At 40.3% G+C, this 16,711-nt stretch overlaps 1 protein-coding gene across 1 annotated transcript in view; it reads left to right on the top strand.

Annotated features, from left to right (window-relative positions):
- LOC117525712 (CREB-binding protein-like) overlaps nt 1-16,711 on the top strand; it is a 125,493-nt gene that overhangs the window by 94,472 nt on the left and 14,310 nt on the right. The window contains exons 14-16 of the mRNA XM_034187640.1: nt 1,220-1,381; nt 5,061-5,219; nt 9,080-9,361. Of these exons, the coding sequence (XP_034043531.1) occupies nt 1,220-1,381; nt 5,061-5,219; nt 9,080-9,361 (603 nt within the window). The remainder of the gene's footprint in view (nt 1-1,219; nt 1,382-5,060; nt 5,220-9,079; nt 9,362-16,711) is intronic.

The following is a 16,711-nucleotide window of genomic DNA, read 5'->3' as shown; positions in this document are numbered from 1 at the left end:
TTAACACACATTTAAAATGAAAAAAGTGAAACTGATCAATTGAATAATTCAGTTTGATTCCTTTTAAGAATTGAAAAGAAATTATTTGATCCACCGACATCAATAGCCTTTTTGCTTAACGATTCTGTTGTCTGTTCTTAAGTTTAAATTAACCAGAGTGGCTGATGGTTTTGAGGGTGTGTATCGAGAAAATGATCATTTCTCTACATTGATTCCAGACCTGCTGTTTCTGAGAAGCTGCGAAGCGAAGCAGCAGGTCGCAGCGCAAGCTGTGAAGCAGTCATAGAAGCAAGGTCTGCAATTTGTTCATTGCCTCAAAGCAATTTAAAGATGTCAATCGTGAGCCACCTTTGTGCTGATTAAAGTCACTAACTGGGACTCTTGTCTTTTTGTGGGCAAGAAACAAGTATTGTCCTCCGGTCCACACTGGAATTTTTATTCGTTCCTCATTAACTTTTCGTGGGGCAGCGCACAATGGTTCTCTGCCATGAGCTGGACCCACTTTGCTGGGTCGTAAACTGAAGTTACTGTCCCTCAGGTAAAGGAAATAATAATAATAATAATGATATCCTCTGTTTTGTGGCACTAACTGCACAGCTCCAAGCGCTGCACGGGTCTCTGCCGAGTGAAGAAAGATAGATTTTGGTGAGAATTAATAACTTCAAAGTGAATTGCCATTTATAAATGAAATGACACTACTTTCCCCATGTTGTAATTTAGACAAACTGCAACTCACCAAAACCGTTTTTTTTTTTTTTTTTCTTCTTAAACAAATGACGTCCTCCGATCTTTATGAATTACATTGATCTTGACTTGCACCACAGCTGACTGCAAGAGCTCAGCTCAGGTTCTATGGAGTTAAATTTGTTTCATTAAAACCAGAAAGGAAGTGCTTTTGATTAAAAAACTACAGCTTTTGTTTCTTTCTATTTATGTCCAGAGATCACAGATTTTATTTATTTTTATTTCTGTTCAGAGATCAAGGATCCAGTGACCAACTTCATATTTATTTACTTTAAGTCTCAATAAAATGTTGTTGACATAGAAAACCTGTAAACCCACTTTTAGTACACAGAAAATTCACAGGAGGTTTTGATAAGGGAATCGATAAAAATTGGATCAAAAAGCAGAATCGATCATGGCATCAATATTAAGAAAGTCTTGTAAATACCCATCCCTAGTTGTAGCACAACTGGTTCACTTTTTGTTGCCTTTTCAGGACATCTTCAAACAGGCAACAGAGAACCATTTGACCAGCGCCAGTGAGCTGCCTTACTTTGAGGGAGATTTCTGGCCCAACATGCTGGAGCAGAGCATTAAGGAGCTGGAGGAGGAGGAGAGGCAGACAGAGGAAAATGCAGCCGCATGCGAAACCCTTGAGGTTAGACGTTGTTGGGGTTTGATGTTGTTGAATGTATACAGAAACGCCATTGACGACTGTTAAAGTTGATTGTTCGGTACTATTGCGTTTTAACAGCTGTTCTATACTTTTACAGTGGTATTACTCTTGAGAAGCTGAGGCATTACTGCAACATGAGTGTAAAGACCTGATGGTTATCTCCTACTATGTCATGTTCAGAGCTATAAAGCATAGTAAAAATATAATTCAACCTTGTCTATTTTGCAAAATACATGAAAATCAATACTTAACTCACCATTAATGTGAGCCCTGAACTTGTTTTATAGACAAGGTGGTCATAGAGTTTTTTCTGTGTGTGTGAGAGAGAGAGGGGTGCACAGTAGTTTTTATCTTTTTATTTTTTTATTTATTTTTTGTTTGTTTTTTAACATCTAGTCAGCCGCCGATTGCTGAGTCTTGTTTTGGTGATGTCAACAGAAAATCCAACCTACCAAAAGCAATGCCGTTATGGGTATTTAACCTTAATCCATATCATATCATAAACTGGTGTGAGAGACAATTCTGCTGTTGGTTTAGAAATAAATGGATTCTTTTCTCTTAAGAGATTGCTGCATGAGAAACTTGTAGCAGTCCAGAAAACTTGCTAAAACATATGTTCCAAATATTCCCTGTCTGCTACGTTTAACATGCGTGGAACTTCATAAACGCAAGCTGAATTTCGAGCAGACAGTGCTGTAAAGGACAATAAGCAGGACGCTAAAGAGCATACTTCAGTTTCCTCCAGAATGACATGAACAGGAAGCGATCGCAGCTCACAGCGATTCCCCACTGTAAATAACGGTGAAACAACCTGAGCTTCTTGCATGTTGACATAAAACAAACACAATAACATCTATAAACCCAGATAATATATTAACAAGAGTTTTAGGCATAATATACAAAGAGGTTTATGTTGCGATGTTAATGCTGTTGTCCGTGTGCAGCGGTTGAATTGCAGCCTTATCAGGCGGTCTCAGTGCGAACTCTCTGAAATTTTGTGAGATTTTGCAGAATTTGAAATCCCAATAGGGCGAATACCACACACAAATTACAGTTGGTATTCACACTCCCATCCAGTACATGGCAGTGTTCTATGCATTTTGACAGGGGGAGGAGGAAGTGATGAGTGGAGATCATTTGAATTTTCCATAATGCCTTTTTGCACGTGCAAAAGCGCACACCTTCAGAATTAGCTCATTACGTTAAAAGATATGTGCATTATCATATTTTCATTTCATTAAAATCACAGAGTTGCCGTTAATGTCAATAAACTGCCTGGAATTAGTTGTTTTTAAATGAAACAATAAGTGAAAAGTGCTTTGCGATTCATGTCTCCTGCCCACTGTCTGAGTCGATGCATGTTGAAAGTAAGTGATGCTTTTAGCAGCAGCGGGCTGGGTGCATGAAGACAGAAGCTCTGGCTTGTTATTTTGTTGTTGTTTTCGGTTTGTGATATCATTTGAATTTACCCAGCAGCACTTGCAGTGCTTAAACTCAAAACTGGCTTACAGCGTACCAAGTCAATACTAAAAGTTAGCTGTTAGCGGTTAGCTGTAGCTTCCACAACATTTTTTTTTAGCAGTTTATTGGTTTAGCGCTATAAAAGTTCATTTTTCAGTTAGCGGATTAGTAGTTATCAAAGCTAACTTTTTGGTTTGCTGTGCCCACCACTGCCTGACAGAACCTTCACTTTTTTCCCTGTAGACTATAAAAAGTCCTCCCCCCCCCCCCCAATTTTCTTGTTTGTTTTTGCTTTCATGAGCCAGCTAACCTTATCTCCACTAAAGGTTATTGGCAACCTTGTGCACCTTTGACCAGAGATTTAGAAAAAAGAAAATGCTAGAATGGACTTTGAGCACCTTTCCACAATATTTTCCTCCATCTTGGAACACGTGCATGACTCATCACTGGACTGACAGCAACTCAGACAGACGTCAACATCCATCAGATCATTTTATTCCATGAAACTGTGGATGCAAAAGGATTTTAGACCAAGAACTAGTTGGTCCTATGTCTGTTAAAGCCTAAGACTGGTACAAGACAGATCACCTCCTACTGGATCTGTTTGGCCGTCCGGTCCGACGGTCCAGAGAGCATCCCACTTCTGACACCAACTTGTGGAGGCAAAAGGATTTTAGACCAAGCAGTCTCAGGCTATCTATGGAAAGAAAACCCAGCAGATTGATTGTTTGTCAAAATAACAGGCTCTTTAATGCAAAGCGTTGGACACCAAGTCAAACAGCATGCAAGCAGTATTCTGATATAGTGTGAAGTCTGGCACTCTGGGCTCTGTTTTCATGCAGTCATGCACACAGTACCTAAAGAATGCATCTATCAGTGACATAATACAGGGTGTTAACTAAGAAACAGGTTGTGAAAACGGAGTCCCAACTAAAAAGCTGAAAGATTCTTTTATCTGCTAGAATGGTTTTGTCACAGTGTTTGTGGGTCACAGTACTGTGGTTGATCAGAGTGTCTTTCATCTAAGAGAATATCTTTTATTATGGTGGATCACCCACAGGTTGTGAAGAGGGTCCCACTGTGAAGATGTCTTCATGAAAGACGGTGTCTTTGTATTGTGATTAAGCACAATTTAGAGTCATTCCAACCTGTAGCTGTCTGTGTCACTCAGAGGTCATTTGGGTGCTGTAAGGCTGAAGGAATGTCTGTATCAGATGATTTGCATATTGAGCATGGTGTTATATGAGGCCAAACAGAACATTCAGCTAACAGAAAACAATATTTATCATTTTGTTTCCACAAAACCAAAACCCATCATCTGCTCCTTATGGAACCTTATTCAGTCCCAAGCTGCCCCTTACTGACTGCTATGATGATGTCCACTGAGCATTTATTTATCTTTTAATAAAATGAAATTACTTGGTTGAACATTCTATTTCTGAAGGAATATTTATTTTCTTTGTTAGGTAGTTTCTTAGTTCCAACAATATAAATAATAGAATATAAGAAGGTCAGTGTTGTTATTTTCCTACAAGTTTTTGTAGTCTGGGTTGGCCCAAGTCCCAGGAACCAGTCCTTGGGTTGGTGGTTGGGGGAGTTAAGATACCTGTGAGGGAGGGGGTGTCAAGTTAAAGCACCTTTTTTGTTTGTGTGCGCTTATAATATTGCAATTCCTATTGCAGTTGTCTTCTCTAACCTCAGGGTGCAGTTAGTTGTCGAGATGTATTTTATTTTTCCACTACTGAAACATTTTTAAATGAAAGTGGTCAACATGCATTCATTTGAGTGGGAGGATGACCTCAAACATTTAACATTATTTCACAGCTGGAACGTCAGTATTATTTAATGCAATTAATCATCTGTCATTTGAAAATCACACTTTGAAGGCTTTATTTTGGTTTTAAAACCAAAATTGGACGTCCAACTTTAATAGCATCTAATAAAACATTTGATCCATTGTTTTGTTGCTATACAAAACGTGTCGACAGGCATTATTGCGGAGCCGTGAAAATGATTATTTATGTTGGCTGTCACATTGATATAATATTTATTCAGCAGTGAGAAGTGATATTCATCCATTTTCTATACCCGCTTACTCCAGTTAAGAGTCACAGGGGGCTGGAGCCTATCCCATCAGTAGTCAAATGATATGTTTTCTTTAAATAAGTAAACTTGCTTGATGTCTTTTGTATGTCCTCAGGGTACACCAAGTGACAGCAAGAATGCTAAGAAGAAGAGCAAAAACACGGCAAGTGAAAACAAGAGTAGCATCAGTGAAACCAATAAGAAGCCTTGGATACCGACTACAGCTAATCATCTGTCCCAGAAGCTCTATGCCACCATGGAAAGACACAAAGAGGTTGGATTAGTTATTACACAAGTTCCAAATGATGTTTAAGACTGGCATTGAGCACCACTCAGAAATCAATTCAACTGTGGAGGCACCATTCAAGTTTTTTTTTTCTTTTTTCAGTTATATGTACACAATGCCCTTGTGTACTTTAAGCGGTTTAGTAGTCTTTACACAATAAACTTGTGTATGACACCCTGTGCAATATTTACACTTGTGCATGTGCAAATGAGTGTATTGGGCAATGTGTAATACAACCTAGTACTGTAATGCGCAATTCAACCACGCACTGAAGCACTTTGCACGTAGCACTTGTCACTTTAATACAGTACTTTTGCACCTCAACACCCATCATAAAACTCTTTTGGTTCCTCCACCTGTCGGCTGCTTATTAACTATCAATTATTCCTACTTTGAATTTGTAAATATTTGTATGTATATTCTGTTTTAATTGTTTTTCTGTCATGATTAATTTATTTTGGTATGTTGTGTGGTCTTAGTCTGTTTCTATGTTAGTGGGACTACTGATGGAAATTAGCATCCTGCTATAATCTGTCATATTTACATGTAATTATGTTCATTAATATGCATTGTCCCATTTCAAGTAAACATAAACAAATTGTGCTTAAAATATGTTATTGATACATGTGTATGATGTGGAACATACCAGGGGCGATTAAATAGTTTTGAGCCTGACCCAGAAAAAGTAGGACGTGTTTCTCCATCTTTTGCATTCTGTACAAACCAACATTTCTCAACATCTCACCCAGTGAGTCAAAGCTTCACACATTCTTGAGAAATGTTGGTTTCTCAGACTGAACAGATTGAGGCCCACACCCCACTTTTTCTGGATCGGGCTAAAAACTTCTCATTCATCCTTTTTATTATTTGCCATAATGGTCGAGTCGCCTTTATGTGTACAAGAACAAACTGTTGTCCAAACAGGACACTGTTTGAAATTCACAGCCCAGGACCTGGATGTGTTTACAGACACTATACTGTGTTACATTAAGAACAGTAGACACAGTCACAGTGGAGAAATGCATCAGGTTCGACCCCAATCAGAAACCCTGAATCACCGGGGAGGTGAAGCTGCTGCTGAAGGATGGAAACTCCACCTTCAAAACTGGTGATAGGTCTCTCTACAGCATAGCCCACACCAACCTGAAGAGGGGCATCAGAAACGCCAGGAAGGTTTTCAGGAGGAGGATCGATGATCACCTGGCCAGCAACAACAGCAGGCAGGCATGGATGGTGGTCCAACACCTCACGAACTACAAACCCAGCATCAGAACTGCTGAAGTTGGCGCCGCATTGGCAGAAGAGTTAAATCTGTTCTTCTCTCGCTTCGAGACTGTGACACTAGGAGCAGCTACGTCACCACCAGTAGCTGGAAGCAACTTTATGGTTGGGGAAGCACAAGATGAGGTGCACACTTAGGGGTGTCAACCCACACAAAGCAATGGGCCCTGATGGCATTTTCAGACGGGTGCTGAAAGACTGTGCAGAAGAACTTGCTAGGATTTTCACCAAAATCTTCAACCAGTCCCTGACAGTCTGCTGTCCTGTCATGCCTGAAGACCTCCACCATAGCCCCCCTACCCAAGAAATCCCCCTTAACCAGCCTCAGTGACTACCAGCACATTGCACTCACACCGGGGGTGATGAAGTGTTTTGAAAAAACTGGTTAGAAGTCGCATAATGTCTTTCATAACCCCCACTTGAGACCCATACCAATTTGCTTACAAGGACAACAGGTCAACAGAGGATGCAGTAACCACTGCCCTTCACACCACGCTGACCCACCTGGAGCAGCAGGGTGACTACGCCCGTCTTCACTTTGTGGATTATAGTTGAGTATTCAATACCATCCTCCCCCATGGCCTCTTGAAGAAACTGCTGAACCCCAGTCTACGTCATTCCACATCTTTGGAATAAGGACTTTCTGTCAGATTGCTCACAGAGAATCAGGATTGGCCCTCAAGTATCCATAGCTCACGCTCAGCACCATTTCCCCTCAAGGCTGTGTGCTGAGTCTGTTGCTCTTCACCCTCTACATCTTTGACTGCACCCCTACCCACACCAGCAACACCTCAATTAAGTATGCAGATAACACCACAGTGGTAGGCTGTATCACTGGAGGAGATGAGTCCGCCTACCGTGATGAGGTGGAACAGCTGACGGTGTGGTGTAGAGAAAATAACCTGGTCCTAAACACATCCAAAACCAAGGAGCTAATCATAGACTTCAGGAGAAAGAAAACAGACATTTAGCCCATTATCATTGGGGGTGCCTAAGTGGAATAGTGTGCCTTAATTGAGAGAGTGGCATCAACTGAGAACATGGCACCATTTTGGTTCCAACTGCGCTGAAGTCCTGAATGGACCTTTTAATGTTTTCAACATGTTTTTAAAATCATTTAACGACATAGAGCAACACATCCAGGTACAGGTGCTGGTCAAAATAAATATAAAAATAGTTAAGCTATTAAATTTACATACATTTACAATTTATGATGACTTATTTAATTAATTTAAAACCTGGTTTATGCAGCTGCACAGCTGTAATTGCATGTCATGCAATGACGTGTGACAGTTTTAAAGTTCTCAGTCTCTGGATTATGCTTTATTCTGGACTAATTTGACCCTCAAGTTTTTCTTTCTACAATCATCACCTCCAGATGAAAGGTAAGCTGTACATTTTCCTCTTTTACCAACTTTGTGCTGTAAATGTGCAGACTTTTCTGACCCATTTTTAATTAGCGCGGACACTGCAAAATCCATAATAATGCAATGGCAGATGAAGGAGGAAAAGTATCAAATCACAGCCTTTTGTGCCTGATTTAACAGGTGTTTGTCAGGCTTCAGGTCAGAGTCTGAGCAAAAAAATTGTTGTGAAAAAAATAAATGGTGGGGCTTTTAATCACAGAAATGACTCCGGTCCCACTTTCCTGAAATCGGTGAGTGTCAGAGCTGAACTTTAATTTGTACCTCTGTTACTTTGCACATCCAGACTGCTCAGGGTTTAATAGAAATACATTGCGATCAGATGGGACAACAATACAAAAACTTTGGGACTTTTTTTGTCTGGTGACTGCGAATATCTGGTTTATACAATGACAGTTTAGGTGAGTTTTATTGTACATGGGACTGAACAATAACTTTACCTTGCAAAGCTTTGGCAATGAAGTCGGCTTCCATCCCACACGGCTGAGTTTATTTTCCAAAATTTTTCTTCTGTTTGGATCTGAAGGGAATCTATACATCTTGAAGCCCTTGCTGTGTCTATTTGTGCATCCAAATGCACAAGAACCCGGCATTTTCAGTGAATAAATAAATTAAATAGCTGGATTTACATGCAGACAGATTAACAACGAATGCTATTTTGGAACCAAGATGGCACCAGGAGCCACGTGACCGTTTTTTGACTCATGCACCACTCTCTCAATTAAGGCGCATTAGTGTGGAAAGGGTCAGGGACTTCCATATCCCCAGTTTTGCACATACTTTTGTCTTTATATATATATATATATATATATATATATATATACGCTACTGTGTACTTATAATTATTTTTTTCTTTTATTTGCGCTCTGTGCACACCTTTTCCATTGTTTTAAATTTTGTTTTTCTTTCTTCTCCAGACCTTTTAAGTCTGTGTGTACTTTACTGAAAGGCTTGCACCTTACCTTTTGCTGTACTTGTTACAATAACAAAATATTTGTATTTATAAACAAAGCACAGCTTTACATTAATGTGTGGTAGTTGTTTCCTTTCATAAATACTGTCTGGTGTTTCTGAAATCTGTACTGAATGTGTTTGAATGCTGTCACTGTGCTTTTCTAACTGATTTCTCTCCATGTGTTGAAGGTCTTCTTTGTGATTCACCTCCACTCCAGCCCGATAGCCAACAGCCTGTCACCCATTGTTGACCCTGACCCCTTGCTCTCCTGTGATCTAATGGATGGCCGTGATGCCTTCCTGACGTTGGCCAGGGACAAACATTGGGAGTTCAGCTCTTTGAGGAGGTGTAAGTGGAGCACAATGTGCATGTTGGTTGAGCTCCACAACCAGTGCCAGGACCGCTTTGTCTACACGTGTAATGAGTGCAAGCACCATGTGAAAATATGCTGGCACTGTACAGTCTGTGAGGTGAGATACTATCCAGTGATAAAGTTTTAAGTATAAGGATAATTGCATGCCAACTGCTACTTGAGATAACTGCTTCCTACTGTGAAACTATGTGTGGGAGTTCAATGGATGCTGTTCAGAAATGGGCGTAACTTGTTAGCTTTTTATCCTGGAGAAAATTTGTGATAAATGGATGAGAATGTGTGAAATCTCTTCATACTGCTGATGCATTGTAATCCTCATCTGCTGCCCATCTTCTGGCTTTGTACTACTTTTTCATAATTCTCTTCTTTTCACTAATATTTTACTATATACACAATGTCCTTAAGTCAGCATCAATTTTAGCACTTTTGTGATGTAAATTTGAAGCAGTGTTTGGAATTTATTTTTATGGCTTTTGGAAGAACTTGAATACCAGTCACGTGTTTTTGTTTGTTTGTTTTTACTAGTTTGAGAGATCCTGTGACTTATATACGGGCAAAAAAAAAAATCCCTATTCACAGCCATGAATTTTCTTTACGCTTGAAATGAAAAATACACCATTAAACTGCCTTTTCATCTTAAAATAAACCGAGAGAATTGGAAACTTCCTAACAGAGCTTGTGTTGTGAAAAGTGTAATGACACGGACCCACAACAGGGGGCGTAAATGAACGGTCAGTGGAAATAAGAAGTAACACTTTTAATGTTGTGAAATGTGCACAGCGGATACAGATACAATTCAATACTACGGTCAATTATAAAGTTGGTGTCGTGTGAGCAGGCTCGAGGATAGGAGACGTCTGTCCAGAGAAGAGTCGGGACCCACAAGATTTCTGCCGCCAAGTCCCGAGTCACCAGGTGGCCACCGTCTCCAGCTGTCAGATCGGGTACTGCTGGCAGGAAACAGAAACAGTCAAGAGTGGGTGTGTGTGCACGCACCCAGTAAACAGTCAGCAGAGTACTCCTGATAAAGGGAGAAAACACCACCTCCCAATCCCACTACTTCCTCTGGTTATCCTTGCAGTCTCCACTACACAAGTATGTGAGTGAAGAGTGGAGAACGCCACCTCTTACCACTCCCTTCGACTCGGCAGACCGTGGAGAAGCTGCAAACTTAGAAAGCAACTTTACTACTAATACAGACGTGAAGAACGTCACAACTGAATAGAATGGCTGAGTGTCTACCTGAATAATTCAGACGATTTCTCGGCAGAGGTGTGGTGTCTTCTCCAGGCTTTTATGGATGGCATGATGAGGTGATGGATGACAGCTGTCAGAGTTCCTGGTGCTCCTGGCGGCGACTGCACCCTCTGGTGCCTGAAGCCCGTCTACAGGCAGGGCGCCCTCTGGTGTTGGGCCAGCAGTACCTCCTCTTCGGGCGGCCCACACAACAGCTTGATTACTTTCAGCAGGCATTTAAAACTAAGTTGGGTCACACTTAAAGCATTTTTTATGTGAGTAATCATCATGGCGTCACTATTTTGAGCCTCATGTGAGCTCCAGTTAAAACAGAATTAGCAGTCATGCTCACTTGAAGCAAATATATTTATCAAATAGCAAAGCGTGCTGTCAAATGACGCAAAAAAAAAATTGCGCTGTAAAAATGCACAGGAACAGACATTCATGTGTGTGGTGCACTGTTGCAGCGCAAGCGAACAGACGTTCATATGTGTTTGTGGCTTCTCCCTTTGGTCGCCATTTGGTGTGCTGTATCAGTCAGACTTGAACAGAATTTTCAGTTTTGCAGATGCCTTTTTTTATGAATGAAAAAAAAAAATACATAAAAAAACAACACACGCATTAACTAGTGTGTTGTATTTTTTACAACCAACCAGTAATTAGGAGGCTCAATTTCCCATAATGCCTCTGGGGATCTGAGTTTTAATGCTCATACAATTAGAATTAGTGCATTACTTTAAAACTAAAAGCCATTTGTGATATTTTCACTTTGTAAAAATGTCAGTTAACGTTAATATAAATAAACAGTCTGAAATTGGTTTGGATTTTAAGTCAAACCACAAGTCAAACCTTCTTTGCTTTTCATGACTTCTGCCTCACGTCAGGGGCTCTGTATGCTGTCAATGAAAATGTCTATTCCTTGCAGCAGTGGGCAGGGCGCACAAAGACAGAAACGCTGAATCATTGTTGTGTTGGGTTTCTTGTCGCCTTTGATTCTATTCAGATGCATCAGCGGTGCTTAAACTCAAAACTGTTTTTTCAGTAGCTGACAGTGTACCGGAGTCAATATAGAAATTTAGCAGTTATTGGTTAGTTGTAGCTTCCGCTAATTTTTTTTTAACAGTTTATCAATTTACTGTTGTAAAAACTAACTTTTCAGTTACCGGAGTAGTGGTTATTGTAGCTAACTTTTTGGTTAGCTGTGACCACCACTGGACAAACGTTACCGTGGGGAATCTGGGTGGGGGGGATTACTTATTAGTGACATCAGGGATCATTTGCCGGCTTTTGTAGTTTTCAATTCTTTAGTTGATAAAATTGACCATACTGAAATGATAAATTTCAAAAGGAAACTAACAGGAAACTTTGGAAATTTTTTTGAATGGATTTAAAGAATCAAAACTGGACTGACATCTATATTGAGGACATTGATCAATCTTATGAATCTTTCATTTCTATTATTTCCAGTGTATATGATAAGCATTGCCCTTTGGTGTTAAAAGTTGGAAATAAGCAAAATCTTGACAAACCTTGGATCACTAAAGGATTGCAAAATGCATGTAAAAAGAAAAAAAAATCTGTGTAAGCAGTTTTTAAAACTAAGAAAATTTGATGCTGAGAAAAGATATACGATATATATGTACGGTGAGGAAAATAAGTATTTGAACACCCTGTGATTTTGCAAGTGCTCCCACTTAGAAATCATGGAGGGGGCTGAAATATTCATCTTAGGTGCATGTCCACTGTGAGAGACATAATCTAAAAAAAATCTGGAAATCACAATGTATGATTTTTTTTTAATAATTTATTTGTATGTTACTGCTGCAAATAAGTATTTGAACACCTGTGAAAATCAATGTTAATATTTGGTACAGTAGCCTTTGTTTGCAATTAAAGAGGTTAAACATTTCCTGTAGTTTTTCACCAGGTTTGCACACACAGCAGCAGGGATTTTTGTCCACTCCTACATACATCTTCTCTAGATCTTTCAGGTTTGGAGTTTCAGCTCCTTCCAAAGATTTTCTATTGAGTTCAGGTCTGGAGACTGGCCAGGCCACTCCAGGACCTTGAAATGCTTTTTACGGAGCCCCTCCTTAGTTGCCCTGGCTGTGTGTTTGGGGTCATTGTCATGCTGGAAGACCCAGCCATGACCCATATTCAATGCTCTTACTGAGGGAAGGAGGTTGTTTGCCAAAATCTCACAATACATGACCCCATCCATCCTTCCTTCAATACGGTGCAGTCGTCCTGTCCCCTTTGCAGAAGAGAACCCCCAGAGTATGATGTTTCCACCCCATGCTTCACGGTTGGGATGGTTTTCTTGGGGTTGTTCTCATCCTCTAAACATGGTAAGTGGAGTTGATTCCAAAAAGCTCTATTCTGGTCTCATCTGACCACATAACCTTCTCCTATGCCTCCTCTGGATCATCCAGATGGTCACTGGTGAACTTCAAACGGGCCTGGACATGTGCTGGTTTGAGCAGGGGGACCTTGCTACCCTGCAGGATTTTAAACCATGACAGCATCATGTGTTACTAATGTAATCTTTGTGACTGTGGTCCTAGCTCTCTTCAGGTCATTGACCAGGTCCTCCTGTGTAGTTCTGAGCTTTCTCAGAATCATCCTTACCCCACAAAGTGAGATCTTGCATGGAATCCCAGACCAAGGGAGATTGACAGTCATCTTGTGTTTCTTCCACTTTCTAATAAATAATCAGAACAGTTGTTGTCTTCTACCAAGCTGTTTGCCTGTTGTCCTGTAGTCCATCCCAGCCTTGTGCAGATCTACAGTTTTGTCCCTGGTGTCCTTAGACAGCTCTTTGGTCTTGGCTATGGTGGACAGGTTTTATACAGGTAACAAGTTCAAACAGGTGCAAGTAAAGACTGCAGAATAAGAGGGCTTCTTAAAGAAAAATTAACAGGTCTGTGTGAGCCAGAATTCTTGCTGGTTGATAGATGTTCAAATACTTATTTGCAGTAGTAACATAAAAAAAAATGCTACATTGTGATTTCCGGATTTTTGTTTTATTTTTTAGATTGTCTCTCACAGTGGATATGGACCTAAGATGAAAATTTCAGACCCCTCCATGATTTCTAAGTGGGAGAACTTGCAAAATTGCAGGGTGTTCAAATACTTATTTTCCTCACTGTAAATAAAAACAAATTAAGTGACATTATGCAATCTTGTGAAAGGCAGTATTATAGTGATTTATTGGAAAAAATAAAACAAACATTAAGGGTACTTGGAAGCTTTTAAATGAAATCATAAATAAGATAAAAGTTGTTAAAGAATATCCTGCCTTTTTTACATACAGTTGTTAGGGGAAATAAAGCTATAGCAGATCACTTTAATGATTACTTTGTTAATGTGGATAAAAATTTAGCAAATTCAATTGTATTTTCTAAAATGTGCTCTTGGGATTACAGAAAAAAAACAATAAAATTCAGGATTCAGTGTTCATTGAAGAAATTGATGAATAATTTCGTATTCATCAATTTCTTCAATGAACACTGAATCCTGAATTTTATTGTTATTGACATTGTTCACAAACTCAAGGGAAAAAAATCAGTTGATAGCAATAATTTTGATATGTGTCTGATTAAAAATATTGATTGTATTGTTAAACCTTTCACGTATATTTGTAACTTGTCACTAAAGACTGAATGAAAATTGGCTAAAGTGATACCACTGTTTAAATCTGGTGACAAATGTCTTTTCAAATTATAGGCCAATTTCACCCTTACCACAATTTTCAAAAATTTTGGAAAAGGTATTTGTAAAAAGGTTAAATGATTTCATAACTAAACATCATATATTTAGTGAGCAGCAATATGGTTTCAGGAAAAATCACCCTACTTCACTGGCTGTAATTGATTTTGTTGAACAGATTACAAATGCAATTGAAAATAAGCAACATAGTGTAGGTGTATTTTATTTACAGAAAGCATTTGATACTAATAGATCATACTGTGCTGTTGGATAAACTACAGAGGTATGGTATCGGGGGATTGGCACATGATTGATAGCTAGCTATTTATACAGTAGGTATTAGTGTGTCCATATTGGTGGGACAAACTCTGAATTTATGAAAATTACTTGTGGGGTGCCCCAGGGTTCAGTTCTGGGGTCATTCTGGTTTATTTTTACATATTAATGACATATGTTTAGTTTCAAAGTCAGCCAGTTGTATTTTGTTTGCTGATACAACAGTGTTTTGTAGTGGGGATCATTTGGGACAAACCTTGGAAATGATGGAGAAGGAGTTTCAGGCATTTAAGCAATGGCTTGATTATTTAGTTAAATCTAAAATGTCAAAAGCCATTGTAATCTTGCATAAAGCACAAGATTTCATCTCCCAACACTCAATAATTATTTTATATCATTCATTGCTCGTTCCATATATGACCTATTGTATTGAGGTATGGGGAAATACATGTAAAACTAATACTAATCCAGTATTTTTGTTGCAAAAGAAGGCTGTAAGAATTATTTGTAACAAATCGCATTGTGAGCCAACAAATCCATTATTTGCCTGTTTACATATTCTAAAATTTACATTCATTCATTGTTTATTTTCTGAATGTACTATAAAAGGAGTTTAAATTACGTTGTATGTTCACATCAAGCAGTTTGCAAAAACATGAATTAGTTTGTAGCTTCTGATGGCTAAAGCAGTGTTTTTGTTGTAAATATATAAAAGATTTACAGGGTTTTCAAATGTTCCTGTTATGGTGCAAACACCCAAAAGCAGAGGTTAGGACTCAAATGAAAAGAAGAGACTTTAAGTTCCAAAAATATAACTATTAATTTTGCAAATAATTGAAATGAGTTTGCAGAATGATCCGATGAGACAAGCCAGAGGGGTGTTGCCAAAAGCGGATTCCCAGACCAGGTTGCAGCAGCAGCATGGAGTTGAATTCGAGCAGGACCAGGTGCTGTGACAGAGCTGATAGAGTCCAAAGGCTGAAACACGGAGACAAAAGTAGAACGACAACAAGAGACAAAAACACAGAACTGAGGCCAGATACCCCGAAGGCAAACTGAGTTTCCGGCGTCTAAGTGGGTGAAGAGCCGAGATACAAATACAGGTGAGGTTGATTGCTGGCAGATGTGTCCAATCAGCTCCGTGACGCAGCCCAGAGAAACAGGAGGGGAGGGGGAGTGAGGCAGACAGCTGAAGCACCCCCCAATGGGAGCCCCTGGCCAACCTTGCAGAGTGACCCAGGTGGGCCCAGATGAGGCAGGGATCCAGAATGCAGACCCATGAAACCCAGGAGTGTTCTTCAGAAACCACCGGCCCCGGCGACGCACATCCAGGATCAAACAGATGGGCCACGCAAAATGGCCATCCACAACCCGAGCTGGAGGAGGGGAATCGACCGGAGGGCACAAGGTGCTGGCATGCACAGGCTTGAAACAATAAACATGGAATACTGGATGGATCCAGAGAGACCAGGGCAACTTCAGTTTGACAGCAACAAGATTGATGGTCTTCTCCACGGTGAATGAACCCAGGAACCATGGTGCCAGTTCTGGGTTTCAGCTCTGAGGGGCACATCCTTGGCTGAGAGCCAGACTTCTTGCCCAGGACGGTCTGCATGGTGTATCGTCCTGCCTCACGTAGGGCGGAATGGGCGCTCCTCCACAACAGTCAACAGTGTTGCAAGTGAGCCCGAACAACGGCACCGTGAGGTTCAGTTCTCGGTCTGGAAACAGCGGCGGTTGGTAACCCAGTGAGCATTCAAAAGGCGACATTCCTGTGGCTGAGCTCACCTGGGAGTTATGAGCGTACTCTATCCAAGGTGGTGAGAGAAAAATTAAAGCGTCCAAAAAACAAAGACAACCTGGCCTGCCTGGAATTTAATATTTTTACAAGTCTGAATGTAGGCAGGGTTCTTGCGATCAGTCCAAAAAATAAAGGGAATGCACGGACCTTCTAACCAGTGTCTCCACTCCTCCAGTGGTTCCTTCACTGCCAATCATAACTGTGCTCGGTGGGAGACAGACGCAGAGAGAAAAACGCACTTGGATGAAGCTGCTCGTAAAGAAAAGCGCACAAGGATGAAGCTGCTCGGAGAGAAAAACGCACAAGGATGAAGCTGCTAGTCGCCTTCAGCCCGCTGGGAGAGGACGGCACCGATCCGATATCGGAGGCATCGACCTCCATGATGAACTGACAATCCGGAACGGGCTGGACAAAGTCAGGGATGGT

The sequence above is a fragment of the Thalassophryne amazonica genome, chromosome 15, assembly GCF_902500255.1.
Source record: "Thalassophryne amazonica chromosome 15, fThaAma1.1, whole genome shotgun sequence".
In the NCBI taxonomy this organism is placed as follows: domain Eukaryota; kingdom Metazoa; phylum Chordata; class Actinopteri; order Batrachoidiformes; family Batrachoididae; genus Thalassophryne; species Thalassophryne amazonica.
Note: the sequence above shows the minus strand (reverse complement) of the source record. Positions and strands in the feature narration are given on the sequence as shown.